General features: G+C 55.3%; 1 protein-coding gene across 1 annotated transcript; it reads right to left on the bottom strand.

The window, feature by feature from the left end:
* Window positions 1-2471: 2471 nt before the first annotated feature.
* LOC132421913 (chymosin) lies at window positions 2472-14325 on the bottom strand. The gene is made up of 9 exons (XM_060006759.1): window positions 14264-14325; window positions 11730-11880; window positions 10786-10903; window positions 9666-9784; window positions 7149-7348; window positions 4944-5057; window positions 4035-4179; window positions 3351-3449; window positions 2472-2609 (listed from the first exon to the last, which is right to left on the bottom strand). Exons 1-9 carry the CDS (start codon window positions 14323-14325, stop codon window positions 2472-2474), a joined length of 1146 nt encoding a protein of 381 aa, XP_059862742.1.
* Between the last annotated feature and the right edge of the window lie 1982 nt (window positions 14326-16307).

Genomic DNA, 16307 nt, shown 5'->3' with positions numbered 1-16307 from the left:
TAAAAATACCAAGTGTACCCCAGGGAAAGGGCTGGGCCCGGCAGGGCCACAGGAGGGCACCAAACCGGACCTGGTCAGGAGATCCTAAAGAGGTCTGGACTGAAGGGAGATTTGAAGGACACTTAAACGTTGGACAAAGGGTAGGACTGTGGAGAACATTCCAAGCAGGCCTTTCTCTGCAGCTAGGAGAAATCCCAGGAGCAGACTGTGAGGCTGCCATGGCCCATGAGACCCAGAGGGCGCTGCCCCCTCGGGACAAGGGTCTCCACCCGGGCCAGGTGGGCAGTGGGTGCGGCGAGGGACCATTGGGTCCAAGCTACCTATTTAGGAAAGTCATCTCATAAATACAACGACTTTCTACATTACCTCCAACTGAGGCCTGGATGTTTAAGATACAATTTGTTAAGGGAAAACCACTGAAATATAACACAATTTTTGTGAGCCTGTTTGGCTTTTTTTTAATCTACAGGAAGCCTAAAAATAATGAAAGTGGCCCAGTTCTGTCTCATTCTTGGCAAATAGGCAGAATTGGTCTTAGATTTTAAGAAGTGCCTGATGCCAGACCTTACTCAGCACCACACTCGCCTCCCCGACCCAGTCAGGCTGAAGCACCAACGCTGCCCTCTGCCCTTGAAGTCCCAGAACATCCTCCTGTGTCCTCTGCCCAAACCCACCCCAGACCCCTCAGCTCCCCAGGGCTGCCGCCTGAGCTCTTCCTCCCCCACGTCACCCACCACGGTGCAGCCCTGCTTCTTCCCTACTAGAGGTCCCCAGTTCCCTCCACAGCCAGCACCGGCTGCTCAGCCGCAGACGAGAAAGCCACTGACACAGCATCTCCACCACCCTGGGTGCCATCTTGTGTGTCCTTGGGTATGGCTGGGAAAGACCCCAGGAGATGCCCCCAGAGGGTCCCGTCAGCAGGACCCCATCCGCAGCTCCTGTGGGAGCCCCCTGCCCCCTTCCTAAAGGACAGCCTCCTTTGTGAAGTGTCACAGCCACGCCTGTAGCTTCAGGCGCTCTGAGACATGCCACGTGACTCACCTGCCCCCTGCTGTTTGCAGGGCACGTGTGGTCAGGATACAGTGAGGGCAGGGACTAGATAATAATGCAGTCCCAGACCTCTTTCCAAGGCCTTCTGAGAGTTCAGCTGCTATAAAGGTGTGACTTAAAGCCCAGTGACTGTCCTGGGGGCAAGATTGTCTGTGATTTAGAAAAGTGAAGCCTGATCAATGGTATCGTCCCCTTTAGGGAAATGACTGTCCAAAGAAGGGGTGCAGGGCTTCCCTGGTGGCGCAGTGGGTGAGAGTCCGCCTGCCGATGCAGGGGACACAGGTTCGTGCCCTGGTCCGGGAGAATCCCACATGCCGCGGAGCGGCTGGGCCTGTGAGCCATGGCCACTGAGCCTGCGCGTCAGGAGCCTGTGCTCCGCAAGGGGAGAGGCCACAGCAGTGAGAGGCCCGCGTACCACAAAAAAAAAAAAAAAAAAAAAAGAAGGGGTGCAGAGAAGGGAAGGAGGGCCGAGGGAGCAAACGTGCACAGCTCCTGCCAAGTGACCGAGCACTGGAATCTCCCCAGGAGGTTGGTCAGCTGCCCCTCACAGCATCTCAAAGTAGCATGACTGAGAAAAGCCTCTTACCTTTGCCTAGAGGCCCTTGTTCTGACCCCCTGATATTTGTATTTCTTCGGCGGCCTCTCCCCTCCTCAGAAGACTGCAGGGACCTGTGAGCATGCGTGGTCTGTTCACTGACAGCTGTGGCCTTTGCTGACCTTTGACATGTCTGCCTCTGTGAGCCAGTGGACATGGGCCACTCCGGCGCTGGAGCTGCTTTTCAGGCCCTGGCAAGTCAGGTGTGGAGCCTCTAAGACTGAGGATGGGACTCTGGGCTGTGATTCTTCCCCACAGCAACCTCAGGACCCTCAGATCTTCCCAGAAGCCCTCTGCCTGTTCCACTAATGTCTTCTCCAAATGGCAGTCAAGGCCTTGTCTTAATAGAACTAGAGCCATTCTCTCCCTAGGCCAATATTCTCTACTCGGCCTGACCTCAAGCCCTTGTTCCCCGGGCACAAGTCTCATCCTGCAAAGGTCTCCCTTACTGCACTCTTTCCCCAGAAAGACGGGGAGTAAGAAAACAGGAAGGCAAGACTGGTCTTGCTTTTAAAAACCTGACCTGAACTTGAAATGGCCAATTCCCTTGTGAAAGTCTCCATCCATCCACAGTGTCCCCTGTGCTCCCCTACCCATGTGGCCCCCGTTCTGCCGAACACACCACGTGACTGTCACATCCCACCCCCAGAGCGGTGCAGGGATTCAGCCCCAAAGGAAGCCAGGCTTTGCAGAGATGTAGTATTTATTGAGAACCGTCTGCTTAAAAACCTCACCTATGTGTGTGCATGTGTGTGGGCATGCGTGCGGGTGCATGTGTGTATGTGCGTGTGTTTGGGGACAGTGAGGTTGTTGGTCCGAGGTGCAATCAGACGGCCTTGGCCAGCCCCACGCGGTTGTTGGCCCTGTCAAAGACGCTGTAATACTCCCGGATGAAGACATCCCCCAGGATCCACTGCTGGGAATTATTTTCACCCTGGAAGCCACTGGTGCAGAAGCCCTGGTCCTGGGAAAGGGAAGGCTGACATGAAGCTGGTCCCAACCCCAGTTGCTGTGCCTCTCCGGACCCCACCCCCAATCACTCTCTCATCTATTATTTCCTCTCACCCTTGAAATCACCTTCTGAGCTAAGCAAACAAGTATCAGATTCATCTACTCAACAGACGAAAAAATTGACATTCAGAAATGAAGTGTCAGATCCAAGATCACCTGGTGGGTCCCCTCCCCGTTCCCCCTCACCGGCCCTCCCCACGCCCCCGTCCTCCTGCTCTTAGCACCTACGGCCCTGGTGACCAGCCAGAACAGGCCTGGGGACCCAAGACCTTGACAGTTCGGGGTGCTCAGGATTAGGTCAAAGCTGAAGCCGGCAGGGCAGTAGGGATGAGGGCTGGGTCCCCACAAAGCCCAGGTTATCAAGAAAAATCCCAGACAAAGCCCTAGGCCCCAGGGCTTAGAAGCTAGCGCAGTGGATGGAGGTTCCTATGGGTGGCTGTGGTCCCGCCCATCCCACCCTCCCTCAGGCCGCTGGGCTCGGTCCTTCCTGTCTGCACCATTTCTCCCAGGATGAGGCTGCCGCAGCCACAAATGAGGCCCAAGGACCACAGACCCCACTCTGAAAGGCCAGGTGGTCTAAACGCACGTCCTGCTCTCTCCATCTAGCCCATGCCACTTATCACCGATGCGCTGAGTTGCCAGGAGGCAGGAGGGGAGCTGGGTGAGCCCAGGCTTCCTCTCCGGAGACTCATACCTGGTTGGTGTAGGCGGAGGGGGTCAGTGGGTACATTCTGCTGTTGATCTCAAAGACCACCGTAGGCATGCTGCTCAGGCTGCCGCAGTCGATGTCAAACTAAAGACCAGAGGGAGGTCCTCTTAGAAGGGCCGTGGGTGTGATCTGACTGCCAGTAGCAGAGAAAGTCCCAGGTGGGTCCTCTGCCTCTGCACGGCAGCCGAGAAGTGGGGAGGGACCTGCTACTCAGAGGACCCCCAGGGAGGTCCTTAGACCTCAGAGGAGTCACACCGATGGGGACCAGCCCAGGGACAGACACCAGCTCGAGACAAGGAGTTGTTTGCCTCGACATTTCCCCTCCAAGCCCAGCCAGAGCTCCCAAGGACACTGAGAGCACTTAGCTGTCAGGGAGGAAGAGGGGAGACCCATGAGTGGAGGGGGACAAGAGGGCGCAGCAGAGCTCAGGGAGTCGGGGATGTATGACCCTCCCTGCGGACAGGAAGTCAGATTGCAGCCACTGCACGAGACATGGGACCTCCAACAGCAAGTGAGCCAAAGCTAGAAAAGCTAGGCCATCTTGAATGCCTCCCAACCCCTGCAGGAATCCCAAGCCCCTCACCATTTCCCTTTGTCATTTCTTCCATGTGCAAAGGGGTTCCCTCTTCAGGGGGGTCTGGGGAGGTGGGGATAAGGGTCTGGCCTCACCTCACCGTACTGGTTCTGTGTGGCTCCGATGGCCATCTGGATGTTAAGGATGTCACTGCTGGGCCCGACCAGCATGGAGGTGCCCGTGTCCAGGATGGCCTGACAGCCACCATCACAGGCCACCACCACACCGCCGATGGTGACACTGCAGAGGGGAAATAGGATGGCCTCGCAGCGCATCCGGCATCCACCCCTCCCTCCCTGGGTCCCTCCTAGCCTCCCCTGCCAGGATCCTTGGCAGGAAGGAAGTCCAGCCACCCCAGATCCTTTTCTTTGGGCTCCTTCCTGGAGCCCCCATAACTTCCTGAACTGAGAGAAAAGACCCGAAACCATTTTCTCCCAACTCAGTGACTCAGCGGAGGCCACCTGACCTTCTATGGGACAGAAACTTCAATGAAACAACAAAGTCACAGGCATTAAGTGGTGGAATGAGTACCACACTGGTTGCCCAAAGATCTGGTTTCAAGCTTTCTCCTGCCATTTATTTGCTGCAAATTCCCCAGTCTTCTTACACTCAGGCTTCTTATCAACAAAATGGGTACATTAACCACCCCGTTCTTGATTTCCTCAAGGGATGGTCGTGAGGTTCAAAGTCGATGTTAGTAAATTACAAAATAAGGATCATCACAGCACCACCCCCACAGGGCTCTAGTGAGGACTAAACCAGGCAGTCATATTCTCACCCAGCACAACGCCTGGCAGGTAGTGGTGCGGGATAAGCACAGCTAGTCTTATTAATAAAGTGTAAGTGAACGTTCAGCATTCTCACTGACAAAGACACTTGACCTTGGAGCATCTGATTCACACGTTAATGTGATGGTCTTACGAGCTACCGGGCTGACACCCAGACCCTCACATCCCCACACCTGGAGACAGCCTCTGGCGGGGCCACAGCTGCCGCTCACCCACCTGTCCACGGTGAACTGCCAGTACTTCTGCAAGGTCACAGGCACCCAGTGCAGGGATCCTGTGTAGTAGGACGGGTCAATGGCCCCCAGTGTGAGCATGCTCTCCTGGCCATTCCTGAAACCAAGGAAAGTCATGATGTGGGACTCCGACACCCTGGCTCTGTGAGGAGGTAGCCCAGCCCCACGCAGGGTTAGATGCAATTCAGACCCTGCCGCACTGTCCTCCCTGCCCCCAACACCCACCTCCACCCCAAAGGCTTCAGATGAGCTCTCCCACCTTCCCGGTACTGCAGGCTTTTCTTTGATATCAGCTGCAGCATCCTTTCTCTCTGAATTCTGCAGCACCCCCCCAGGCTGAGGCAGCACTAGAGCCAGAGCATGGGCATTACCGTGGGAGGGGAGGTCAGGAAGTAGGAGGTCACGTGCCTGTCAGGCTCTGCTCAGGCCACTGTGTCCCTGCCCCCCACCACTCAAGGCTTTCGGCCCCCAGCCCTTTGGCCTCGAGTAGGAGAACGGATCTTCAATGAGGTCCCACATGCTCTGCATGAAAACTGCCACCCCAGGGCTTCCCTGGTGGTGCAGTGGTTGAGAATCTGCCTGCTAATGCAGGGGACATGGGTTCGAGCCCTGGTCTGGGAGGATCCCACATGCCGCGGAACAACTGGGCCCGTGAGCCACAACTACTGAGCCTGCAGGTCTGGAGCCTGTGCTCCGCAGCAAGAGAGGCCACGATAGTGAGAGGCCCGTGCACCGCGATGAAGAGTGGCCCCCGCCTGCCACAACTAGAGAAAGCCCTCGCACAGAAACGAAGACCCAACACAGCCAAAATTAATTAATTAATTAATAAACTCCTACCCCCAACATCTTCTAAAAAAAAAAAAAACTGCCACCCCAGCCCAAACCCTCTCTGCTCCTCCTGGGACTCTGTCTCATGGCCAGGAAACACCGGCACACTGTGGGTTACCTGCTTCTCACTCTGCAGCTCTTGTTCCTTGGCCTCATCAAGCTCTGTCCCACCTCCGGGCTCTGACACATGCCGCCCCACTGCTTAAAATGTGCCATCCCTTTGCCTCACCTGCATATCACCCACTCGGGCCTCAGCGAAGCTTCCCCTGGCCACTCTCCACACACATATCTTGTCAGACTGGGCTGCCTGTTACTATTAAGCCTTCAGTACATGCAGACCTCCCCTGCAGGGAGTGCTCTTATCACAACTGTCATCATAATTGTATACGTAATTACGATGTGTGTGTTGTCCGTTTCCCCTGCTAAAAAGTTGACTACCAGTTTGTCCTGTTTGCTGATGTATCCCCGTCTCCTGGCACAGCCCCTGCACATAGTAAGGGCCCATAAATATCTACTGAGTAAACGAATGAGTGACTGCACCTATCTACCCCCTGCCTGGGTTACCCAGCTCCTTCTCCTGGGTGTGATTCCCTTCTGCCAGTCCTGCCACCCACCCCTCTGTCTAGCAGAGTTGCCCCATCAGGCGGGTAGAGTGGGGAACACTGGACTGGGAGTCAGGAGCCCTGGGCCCCTGACATGGCTCGTCCACCAGTTTGAGGGTGACCATCCCGCCCAAGCCTCAGTTCCCTGCATGTTGAAAAGAGAAGGTTGGACTCCTTTAGAGCCTGCTCTAAACATCTGTGAGTCTCAGGGACATCAATAAATGATTACTGAGGCCTGCCGCTTTGGAAGAAAAGAGATTAAAAGCCCGTATGCAGAGATGGATTCAGGCTTCCTTTTTTTTATTTATTTATTATTTTTTTTTGCAGTACGCGGGTCTCTCACTGTTATGGCCTCTCCCATTGCAGAGCACAGGCTCCGGACACGCAGCCTCAGCGGTCATGGCTCACGGGCCCAGCCGCTCCGCAGCATGTGGGATCTTCCCAGACCGGGGCACGAACCTGCGTCCCCTGCATCGGCAGGCGGACTCTCAACCACTGCGCCACCAGGGAAGCCCCAGTCTCCCTTTTTTAAATGCCAGAAATGAAAGTCAAATGCTGGCCCAGTGGACTCTGGCTGCATCAGTGACCATGTTGGGGACCTTTAGGCAGGAGGTTGGATGTTTCTGGAAGCAAGGAGAGGTTTGCTTGGATGATGGTGACTACCCTTGTGTTGCAGCGTCCCCAAGGGGTGGACACTCCTCAGCCGACAGCCCCTGCCAGGATGTGGAAGTCCAGCCCACGCCGGGTGCAGCTCCTACCTGTCCATGTAAACCGAGAACAGGTCTTGGGCCACCAGGTGCCTGTTCATCATGTTGTCAAACACGGGGACCGAGTACTCAGAGGCAAGGGAGGGGTAGGCCAGCCCCAGGATCCCATCGAACTCAGAGTAGGTGAAGACGTCACCAGGTTCCTGGGTGCTCAGGCCCACAGTCTGCTGGGGGTCCACAATGTCGGAGACCTGCAAGAAAGGCAGAGTGACCTCCACCAGGGGGCCCTGCAGGCAGAGGACCCAGAAAGGTCGAGGGTCAGGCTCTGCCAGCCCACCCTCCCTCTTTTAGGCAGCGTAGTTATGTGAGCTTAAGAGAGAAAAGCCTCCTTTCCCAGCTCTGTGCTGTGGTTTTGAGGGAACTGGTCTGATGAGGCAGGGGACTGGGTGGCAGGGGAAGAGAGAGCATGGCTGGGGGTACGGACAGCAGTACTCATGGTGCAGAGGTTGGGGGTGAGCCCAAAGAAGGGCATAAAACAAGGGATGCTGCAAGGCCCTCTGCCAGCCTGAAGCCCTACCATCAGCTGCTGCACCAGGGCATCTCCCAGGGAAGAGCGGTGGGAGCAGCATGATGGACAGAGAGAACACATACGCAGTTTGCATCGAAAAAGATCCCGCTGGGGCTTCCCTGGTGGCGCAGTGGTTGAGAGTCCGCCTGCCGATGCAGGTGACGCGGGTTCATGCCCTGGTCTGGGAAGATCCCACATGCCGCGGAGCGGCTGGGCCCGCGAGGCCTGGCCGCTGAGCCTGCATGTCCGGAGCCTGTGTTCCACAACGGGAAAGGCCACAGCAGTGAGAGGCCCACATACCGCAAAAAAAAAAAAAGAAGAAAAGATCCCGCTGTGCATCCTTGCTCTGTCGTGTGCTGTGTGACCTTGGACAGGTACCTTTCTGAGCCTCAACCTCCTCATCTGTTACAGGGAATAATAACACCTGCATCTCAAGGCAGTGCTTAGACTAAAGAATATGAACGCTGAACATTTATCGCGCACTTACCAAATGTATGATCAGTGAACCTTTATCGGCACTCTGCGAAGAAGTGCTAACCCCAAAGTGTCCTATCAACCTGCCCGCTTCCCTGGAAGGCTGACGCGTCCACTAGCCTATTCTGAGCTCCCACAGCGGCCCACCAGGCCTCCTGCTTCTACTCTGTCCCCTTATAACCCATCCTCCACACAGGTAGCCGAAGCGAAATGGAGAGTGGACGTCCTCACGTCACCCCTTGCTCCACAGGCTCCTGAAGGTATTCAGGATGAAACCTGTGTCCTAGCGTCCCCTCATGCTCTGGTCCCTTAGCTCACCCTGCTCCACCCACACTGATCTTTCTCTTCCTTGGGTGCCCCACTCATTCTCACTTCATGTGAGACTTCTGTGGGTGGCAGGGGGGAGGGAGGTCCTGACCCCTGAGCCTCTCTCTCCCACCCCCTGCCCAAGGTGGGTGAGCGAAGACAGCAAGGTGCACCACGGCTCAGGCCCACAGCAAGGGCCAGCTCTTCCGTGAAGATGCAGGATTTCCCCCCAGAACCCAAAACAGCAGAAAATAGCAAAACCTCGGCAGGGGAATCGGCCTTCCAGACGTCTGTCTGCGGGGCCACCTCAGCCAGTGGCTCTGGTGCTGACTCCTGGGGAGACCTGAGCTGGGAGGGCAACTCCTCAGCTGAGGAGAGGGCTGTCAGCAGAGAAGGGCTGTGTCCTTTTGGGCTTGAAGTAGAAAAGACTTCAGCCAGACTCCGGGAAGAACTAAAGGAAGATCAAGGGGAAGAGCACCAAGGGATGCTGCTGGAGTTTTAATCTTAGATGGTGGATGAGGACGAAAAGAAAGATGTTAACGTGTATTGGGCACTTACTATGTGCTGGCCACTGTATTAAGTACTTCAGAAGACAAAAAGGAACACGAGCAAGGGGAGCCCTTGCCCAGAGGGCACAGATGCTCTCTGACATGAAAGAAGATGCTGCTCTGTGACTGATCAAGAATGAGGTCAAGCCCAGAGAGTCGGAGACGTGGGTCTGACACTCAGCTCCCATTGTCCCCCAGCTGTGCGACTTCAGGCAAGTTATCAGCTCATCTGAGCCTCGGGTCCCTCATCTGAACAATGGGGGTGAGAATACCTTCCTCAAAGGGCTGTTGAAAGAACTAAATTTAAAATGAGATCACACAGGTGACGCTGAAGAGCTCAGAACTGGCGAAGATTCAGGATTCAGGACTCACTATGGCCAGGTCAAGTGAGAAAAGGGTTAGGAGGATGGAAACCGGACCCAGAGAAGCGCGTCGGGTGGGGCTCTGGGGACTGACATGGGAAGGACATGGGGAAGGGAGGGAGGGACACCCCACAGCTGCTGCTGGCTAAAATCCCTCTCAGAGTCCTCCCCCACAGCGCCACCAACAGGGCCAGGACCCAAAGGGCCTCTTGGCACCAGCTGTGGCACAGCCCAGAGCCCAGGGTTCTGGGTGGGAGAGTGGCTGGTGCGAGGGGAAGGCGAGGGCTGGCTGGCCCCAAGCCCCACTCACAGTGACGGTGTCGTAGCCCAGGAAGCCCTGCATGCTGCCCGTGCCATACTGGATGGACAGGGGCTTGCCCAGGTTCTGGAAGGTGGACGACATGCTTGGGTCGAAGCGCTGGTGATTTTCTGGAACACAGACTCAGGGTTAGTGGGGCTTGTAGCATCTTCTCACCGCTCGACAGTGCCAGTGGGAGCTGAATCTTCACCAGGTCTTGTAAGGATATCGTCTAAATACTAACGATTCTCTCTACTGAAAATAAGCAAGAAAATTATTCCTTGCTGCTCAACCCAACTCTCTGACCCCCAGTGCTACCTTCGTAGCTCCCAAACAAAAAAAAAGGAAGAAGACAACCATCCCTGTGGTTTCCCGGGACCGGCTTCTACCAGCTTCGTAATTTCCCGCAACTCTTTTTGCTTCACTAAACATTGGTTTCCTCACCTGGTAAGTGGGGACAAAAAGAGCACCAACCTCCCAGGATTGTGGGAGAAATAAACTATTTACATATATTAAATGTTTACTCAGGGGCTTCCCTGGTGGAGCCGTGGTTAGGAGTCCGCCTGCCAATTCAGGGGACATGGGTTCGCACCCTGGTCCGGGAAGATCCCACATGCCTCTGAGCAACTAGGCCTACATGCCACAGCTACTGAAGCCCGTGCAACTAGAGCCCGTGCTCCGCAACAAGAGAAGCCACCGCCATGAGAAGCCCACACACCACAACTAGAGAAAGCCCGCTCACAGCAACGAAGACCCAAAACACTCAGCCAAAAAACAACAACAACAACAAAAAAGTTTACTCAGCACCTCTCACTTCATTCTCCCAGGACCCACTGGCATGTTGTAGCCCCATTTTACAGAAAGAAAAACTGAGGACCCGCGAGGGTAAGGAGTCTGCCTTGGCTCCTAATAGAGCCAAAAAAAAAGGAAAAAAGTCCCCTCATTTCTCACTGGTGCTTTATCCATCAGCCTGTGATTTGCACACCTTCCCAGTCTCTGGCCATTTGGAAGGGTTGAGCGAGGCTGGGCATGTCCAAGCAAGCTCTCCTTCCCCCTATGTTTACCCCCAGCCACCCTGACCGTGGCTGGCAGAGCAGAGGGGTGGGCAGGGCAGGGGGTGGGGGTCACTCACGGCAGGCGTCGCTCTTGCAGTAGACAGAGGGCACCCAGAGGTCGGAGGAGCCAGTGTCAAACACCACAGTGAACTCCTGGGGCGGGGTCCCAATGTAGATCTTCCCAAAGTACTGACTCTGGGGACAGACAGCACTGGGTGAGGGTTGACGCTCGGCACGGAGCCTGCTCAGTTCTGTAGGCCCCGTGCTTTCTGCCCACAGACCTAGGGAAGAAATGGAAGGAGGATCCCTGGGGGGTTCTTCATCCCCGGTCCCCACGCTGAGCTCCGACCCCAGCCATGTGTGTCTTGCCCCTCCCGCAAGCCCTACATCCACTGCTGGAATCAGCCCACAAAGCATACACTGGACCAAAAGGTAAGCCCTGTCTGGTAGGGAGCCTGGGCCACCCTGCCAGGGGCAGGGACATAGTGATGGGGCACCAGCTAGGTACAGACCCCAGACCCAAGCTGTCCTGGCCGCCCCTCCTTTCCCGCTCTCCTCACGGGTCAGTACTGGGGCCGGGGCGGGGATGGGGACGACCTAGATAAGGAAACGAGGGCACAGAAGAGAAAAACAGCAGGTTGTTTACTGCCAAGAGTGACAGATGAGAGAGACAGTCTCCAAAAAGGAAGAGGGCACAGGGGGCACTCCTGCCATGTCCCAGGCAGCTGCCCCCTCCGTGCCAAGCCCAGCCCAAGACATGGGTTCCCTGGGCCCAGAAATGCAGGCATGAGGTTGGATCTGGGAGCAGACCACGTACCCCCGAGGGATGCTGTCCACAGGAAGGTCGTCTGAGGTGCAGGGATTGGTTTTACAGGGCCTGCTGGCCCCTGGGAGATACTGAGGGGTGGGAGACGGCCCCACATCCCCCGGGGTGCCATGACTCCTGAAAGAAGGAAAGAGGCAGGGGGCAGCCAACACACTGTGTGGGAATCATCACGGGAAGGCAGCCAGAGCCACTCACATCCAGGTAGCTGGTCAGGGGCTCACTGGCCACCTCCCCGAAGCTGGAGTACTTGCTGCTGACGGCAGACTGGTGTTTCTGCAGGAAGTCCTCCAGGAGCCCATGCTCTTTTAGTGCCTTTCTCAGGGGTTTGCCTTTGTGCAGAGGGATCCTGAGGAAAGGGGAAGAATTAGTGGTGAGGTGGGCATCTCCACAGGGCTGCCCAGCCTCAGAGAAGTGCCCAGAGGCTCTGGGCTCCATAAGCCAGCCCCCCAGTCTTGTACCATAACCCGAAGTGAAAATCGCATTCTACGACAGTTCACAAATCCACACCAGCCCTTACAAAATGCAATGCACTCTGACATTTCCTACTCCTTTCTCTTTTTTAATGCTGGTGGAGACTCAATCGATCCGCTAATGAGTTTTGCAACTCCAAGGTTTGAAAGACACTAAGCGTATTGTCATTCAGTCTCCAGTTCTTACTGTAGACCTACTATGTGCCGGGGGCACCGTATGGGGCACAGGGGACACAATGGGGAAAAGGGTACAGTCTTACCCTCCAGAAGCATACTGTCTGGAGAGAAAAATGGTGTCCCCCACACTCTGGAAAACGCTATGACAATGCTCCTACCCTTTGCCAAGCCCTGTTCTCTGCTCTCTGGGCAGCCTAACGTGGGTGGAAATTCTTCAAAGGGTTTCAGCACAGAGTGTGGCCCCCACGGAACTTGGTTAGAATTTAGATGTTGGGTGATGGAGGCAGATCAGCAGGAAGAGAATCAAGAAGGAAGACGGCAGAAGCTGGGTCAAGACCTGGTCTCCCCAAAGCCCGCAGAGCTCCAGCTTCTTCTCTGTGAAATGCATTCTCTCTTCTTTTCCAGCCGTCTCGGGGCCCTGCTGTGGACCAGCTGAGTGGCTTAACCTCTCCGGCTCTTAGTTTCCTCTCCTGCGGATTGAAGGACTGGAGCGTGATGGTTCCCAATGTCCCTCCCAGCTCTAAGAATCACATGGTCCTCCTCCGTGGGCCTATTTTAAGGACAACTGGAGACTACAGGTGTGAAAGTGCTCTGAGAGTAATAAAATGGCAGCAGCTTTAAGACCCGTAAAGAAAACGGGTTTTCTCATGTTGTTCATGTCCCAAATGGATCCCACGTGGAACAACCTCGTATGTGAGTTATGGTCTCTCGTCTGGCGCCTTCCCACCCCCAGCCCTCAGGTGTGACATCAGCGGGGACCTGACCTATAAATGAAAGGTTCTCGAGACATTTCTCAGCCTTTGTCTCTGATGATAGAAAAGAACTTCAGCCCAAAAGGAAGGAGGCTGGACTGAGCTCCTGGGAGCAAGCCCACAGCTGCCCTTTCCCATGTCCAAGCCCCCAGTGCTTTCCGCTTTCTCCAGCTCCGGTTCTCACTGGCTACAAGATCCACTGGCTGAGTGCCTGGCGACTCCCACACTAGTAACTGCAACTCTGCTGAGCTGTCCCATCACAACACAAGACCCAGAGAGCCTCCCTCAGGGCAAGCGAGCATCAAAGGCAGTCCACCGCCCCACTATGGCGGCCCTGAACACAGGCTCCAGCCACCATGAAACTTCCACCCACTCCTGCCTCCAGGCCTGTGCTGAGGCCACCAGATGCCAGACACTTGGAAGAACTCCACTTTCAGGACCACCACAAGCAGCCCCCACTGGTCAAAGACTGGACCTCTTTTTAGGGATCCTGCTTCCCAGGGATGGATTCAGGTTTCCCTGGGCTCGGACCTTGACAGGGATCGAACCTGGGAACCAGAGGTAGTGTGACGGTCTTTGGCAAGAGTCTGGGACCAAGACTGGGACCACCTGGGACCAAGTCCTGGCTCCTCCATTTTTAATCATGTGGCCTTGGGCAGCTCACAGACCCTCCCTGAACAACAGTTTCCTCATCTGTAAAATGCAAATAATATATCTACCTAATCCCTGAGGCTTAGTATAGGTAAAGACCTAGTTAAGTGTCTGGCAGCTAGTAGCAAGCAACTCCGTAAGTATCAGTTATTATTTTAGGAGGAGAACCTGGGAACTTCACCCACAAAGGATTTGGACAAAATAACGAGAACTTTATTTTGTTTAACAGATGCACGCATAGCTCTTACAATGTGCCAGGCACTGTTCAGAGCATTTTACAAATACGAACTCATACACCCCTCATGATAACCCCATACGATGGATACTTCTGTCATCCTAATTTCACAAATTTATGTTAAATGGTGTTAGAGAGTTACGTTAGTGATGGAGCTGGGGATCAAATCGCAGGCAGTTTAACTCCAGAAGCCATGCCCTTAATCCCCCAGGCAGCCCATCTGACCCCCTGTTCTTGTTCATCACGCCCTGAAGAGAGTAACGGAACGCCTTAGAAGGAAAGGCCGAAAACACGAAGGCAAGACTGACCGGGAGCGACTATCTTGGGAAACTGCAGCATGTCCTTGAGGACTCCCGGGGGAACAATGGCTGGAAGACCATTTAGAGACCCACACAGAGCCGATGCGTGCGATGCCCATCCCCTCCCCTGGGGCCTGATACCCACCTGGTGATCCCAGTGCCCTGGGAGAGAGCGAGGACTGAAAGTAGCACCACGAGACATCTCATCCTGGACCTGGGTCTGGCCACAACTCCAGCCAGTGCCCACTCCCAACAGCCTTTATGGAGAATGCGGGGTTCCCTCTGGCTGGGAGCCCAGGCTGCAGAGATAGCCCCTAAATTCAGGCCACTCCACAAACACATTAAGATAGCACCCAGACTACACAACACCTGCTCTGATAAGGGCCACTCCGGGGACTTCAAAGCTGAAGGGTACACATGCCTGATCTTCAGGCCAGGAAATATCACTCACACCTTCCTGATCTGATTTCCCCTTTCAAACAGGACTTCTTGGGCTAACACAGGTGGAGCCACTGCCAGAGTCCTATCTCATGTCCCACCTTATGGTCTGTAAAGAGGCCTGTTCCCAGTGAGCCCCTTCCTGCCCTAGCTGTCTCCCGTCCCTGGGCCTGACTTCACGGGAGCCCCAGCCGGCCCTATCCTGGAGTCTCCCTGCCCAGTCCTCCCAGGCCAGGTTTCCAGGGTCCACTCAGTCTACTCCCCAAGTGGCATCTGAGGCCGAGAGTGCCTGTTCAGCCTGTCATCTCCATCTAAGAGAGCCACAGATCCAAGATTCCAGCTCCCCCAGGGTGTGGCCCTTTGTTCCATGTTGGAAGGGCATTGGGAAGGGGAGGGAGCAGACACCAGATCCCATGAACAGTTGGGAGGCCTGAGGAGGCTAAACGGGGAGGGCAAGCATGTGCCACACATGGAGGGGAAGGAGGAAGATATGACGTGATGGTCAGGTTTGGGGAACAGGTTAAGCACATCGAAGCCACACACAGAGGATGCAGAAGAGCTTCTTGGAGGCACACATGCAGGCGCTTGTGATGAGGAGAGGGTCCCAGGGTCCAGGCCAGATTGGCCAGATATGCTCTCAGGCCTGTAGCCTGGGAGAGAATTAGGGCAAAAAGGAAAACAAAGACTTAGCCACCAAAGTGGAAGTCACATCCCAGGAGTGAGGGGAGGCTATGAACTGGAAGCTCAGGCTCAAGTTAGAATAAGGCAGGGGCTTTGGGACCACAGGTGTGAGGGAGGCTAGAGTGCCAGCCATCCACACCCTGTAGGACAGATGTCTGCAAAGTGAGGGAGGCCTGGTGGTGTGGAAGAGGGAAGCATGGGCCTGGAACAGAGATGGCAGGTTGGGCAGCTGAAGAGGTGAGCATGTGGTGGGCCTATGGTGGGCCCCAGACATGGGCAGGGGGTGGTCTGGGAGGGGCAGATCCAGAAGCTCCTGTATTTGACTTGTAAGGGCCTCAGGAGGCCAGTCGACAGGGAATCTGAGTGTTTTATGACAGGCCTGAGGAGGACAGGCAGACCCCACCCTGGCCATGGCAATGCCCACCCTCATATCCTTTCCCAGTAACCCAGGATGCTGCTGCTTCTCAGGCCCCAGGAAGCAGCCATGGGCACATGCAACTTTCCAAAAGCACCCTCACGACATCATCAAGGCACCCTCTCTTTCCAAAACCAGGGAAGCGGAGAGAAAAAAACGCCACCTGACGGTACAGCTTGTTTCCCATTTCCTTCCCTGAGAACGCCGCCCTGCCAGGCCAGGCAGGGCCTGCGTGTCCTGTCCCAGTGGCCCTGCATCCGACTGCTGTTTCCTCCACACGTCAGCACCCAGCATGCCACATAGCAGATGCTCAATTAAATGCTTGGTTAAGCAAATGAATGAATGAATGGTCTTGCCGCCACTCTTGAGGAATAACTAGCAGGCCGCATCTTTATTGTGTCCTGCAGAGGAAGAGATGCAGGCTCAGAGAGGTTAAAGGGCTTGCCCGTAAGGAAGAAGAGCTTGAACTGCCACAAGACTCTTGGTCTGATGCTCTACATACACTATACCACAGGGCCCAACAGTCTGTGAGAAGTTCATGAGTTTACAATGTCGAGTCTGGGGCAGCACTTCTTCTAGCTCACTCCTCTCAACTTCTGGACATTCCTTGGGACAGCCATACTTATGAGCAATGGGGCCATTGGTAGCATCTGGG

This window comes from Delphinus delphis, chromosome 1 (assembly GCF_949987515.2).
Source record: "Delphinus delphis chromosome 1, mDelDel1.2, whole genome shotgun sequence".
In the NCBI taxonomy this organism is placed as follows: domain Eukaryota; kingdom Metazoa; phylum Chordata; class Mammalia; order Artiodactyla; family Delphinidae; genus Delphinus; species Delphinus delphis.
The sequence above is the reverse complement of the archived record's forward strand: the minus strand, read 5'-3'. Positions and strand labels throughout refer to the sequence as shown.

Coding starts and splice junctions, on each gene's coding strand:
- LOC132421913 (XM_060006759.1), bottom strand. CDS start 14,325: ATGAGATGTCTCGTGGTGCTACTTTCAGTCCTCGCTCTCTCCCAGGGC. Junction 11,881..14,263: donor CAGGGCACTGGGATCACCAG/GTGGGTATCAGG, acceptor CCCTTTCCTCAG/GATCCCTCTGCACAAAGGCA. Junction 7,349..9,665: donor TGGGCTACGACACCGTCACT/GTGAGTGGGGCT, acceptor CCTTTCTTGCAG/GTCTCCGACATTGTGGACCC.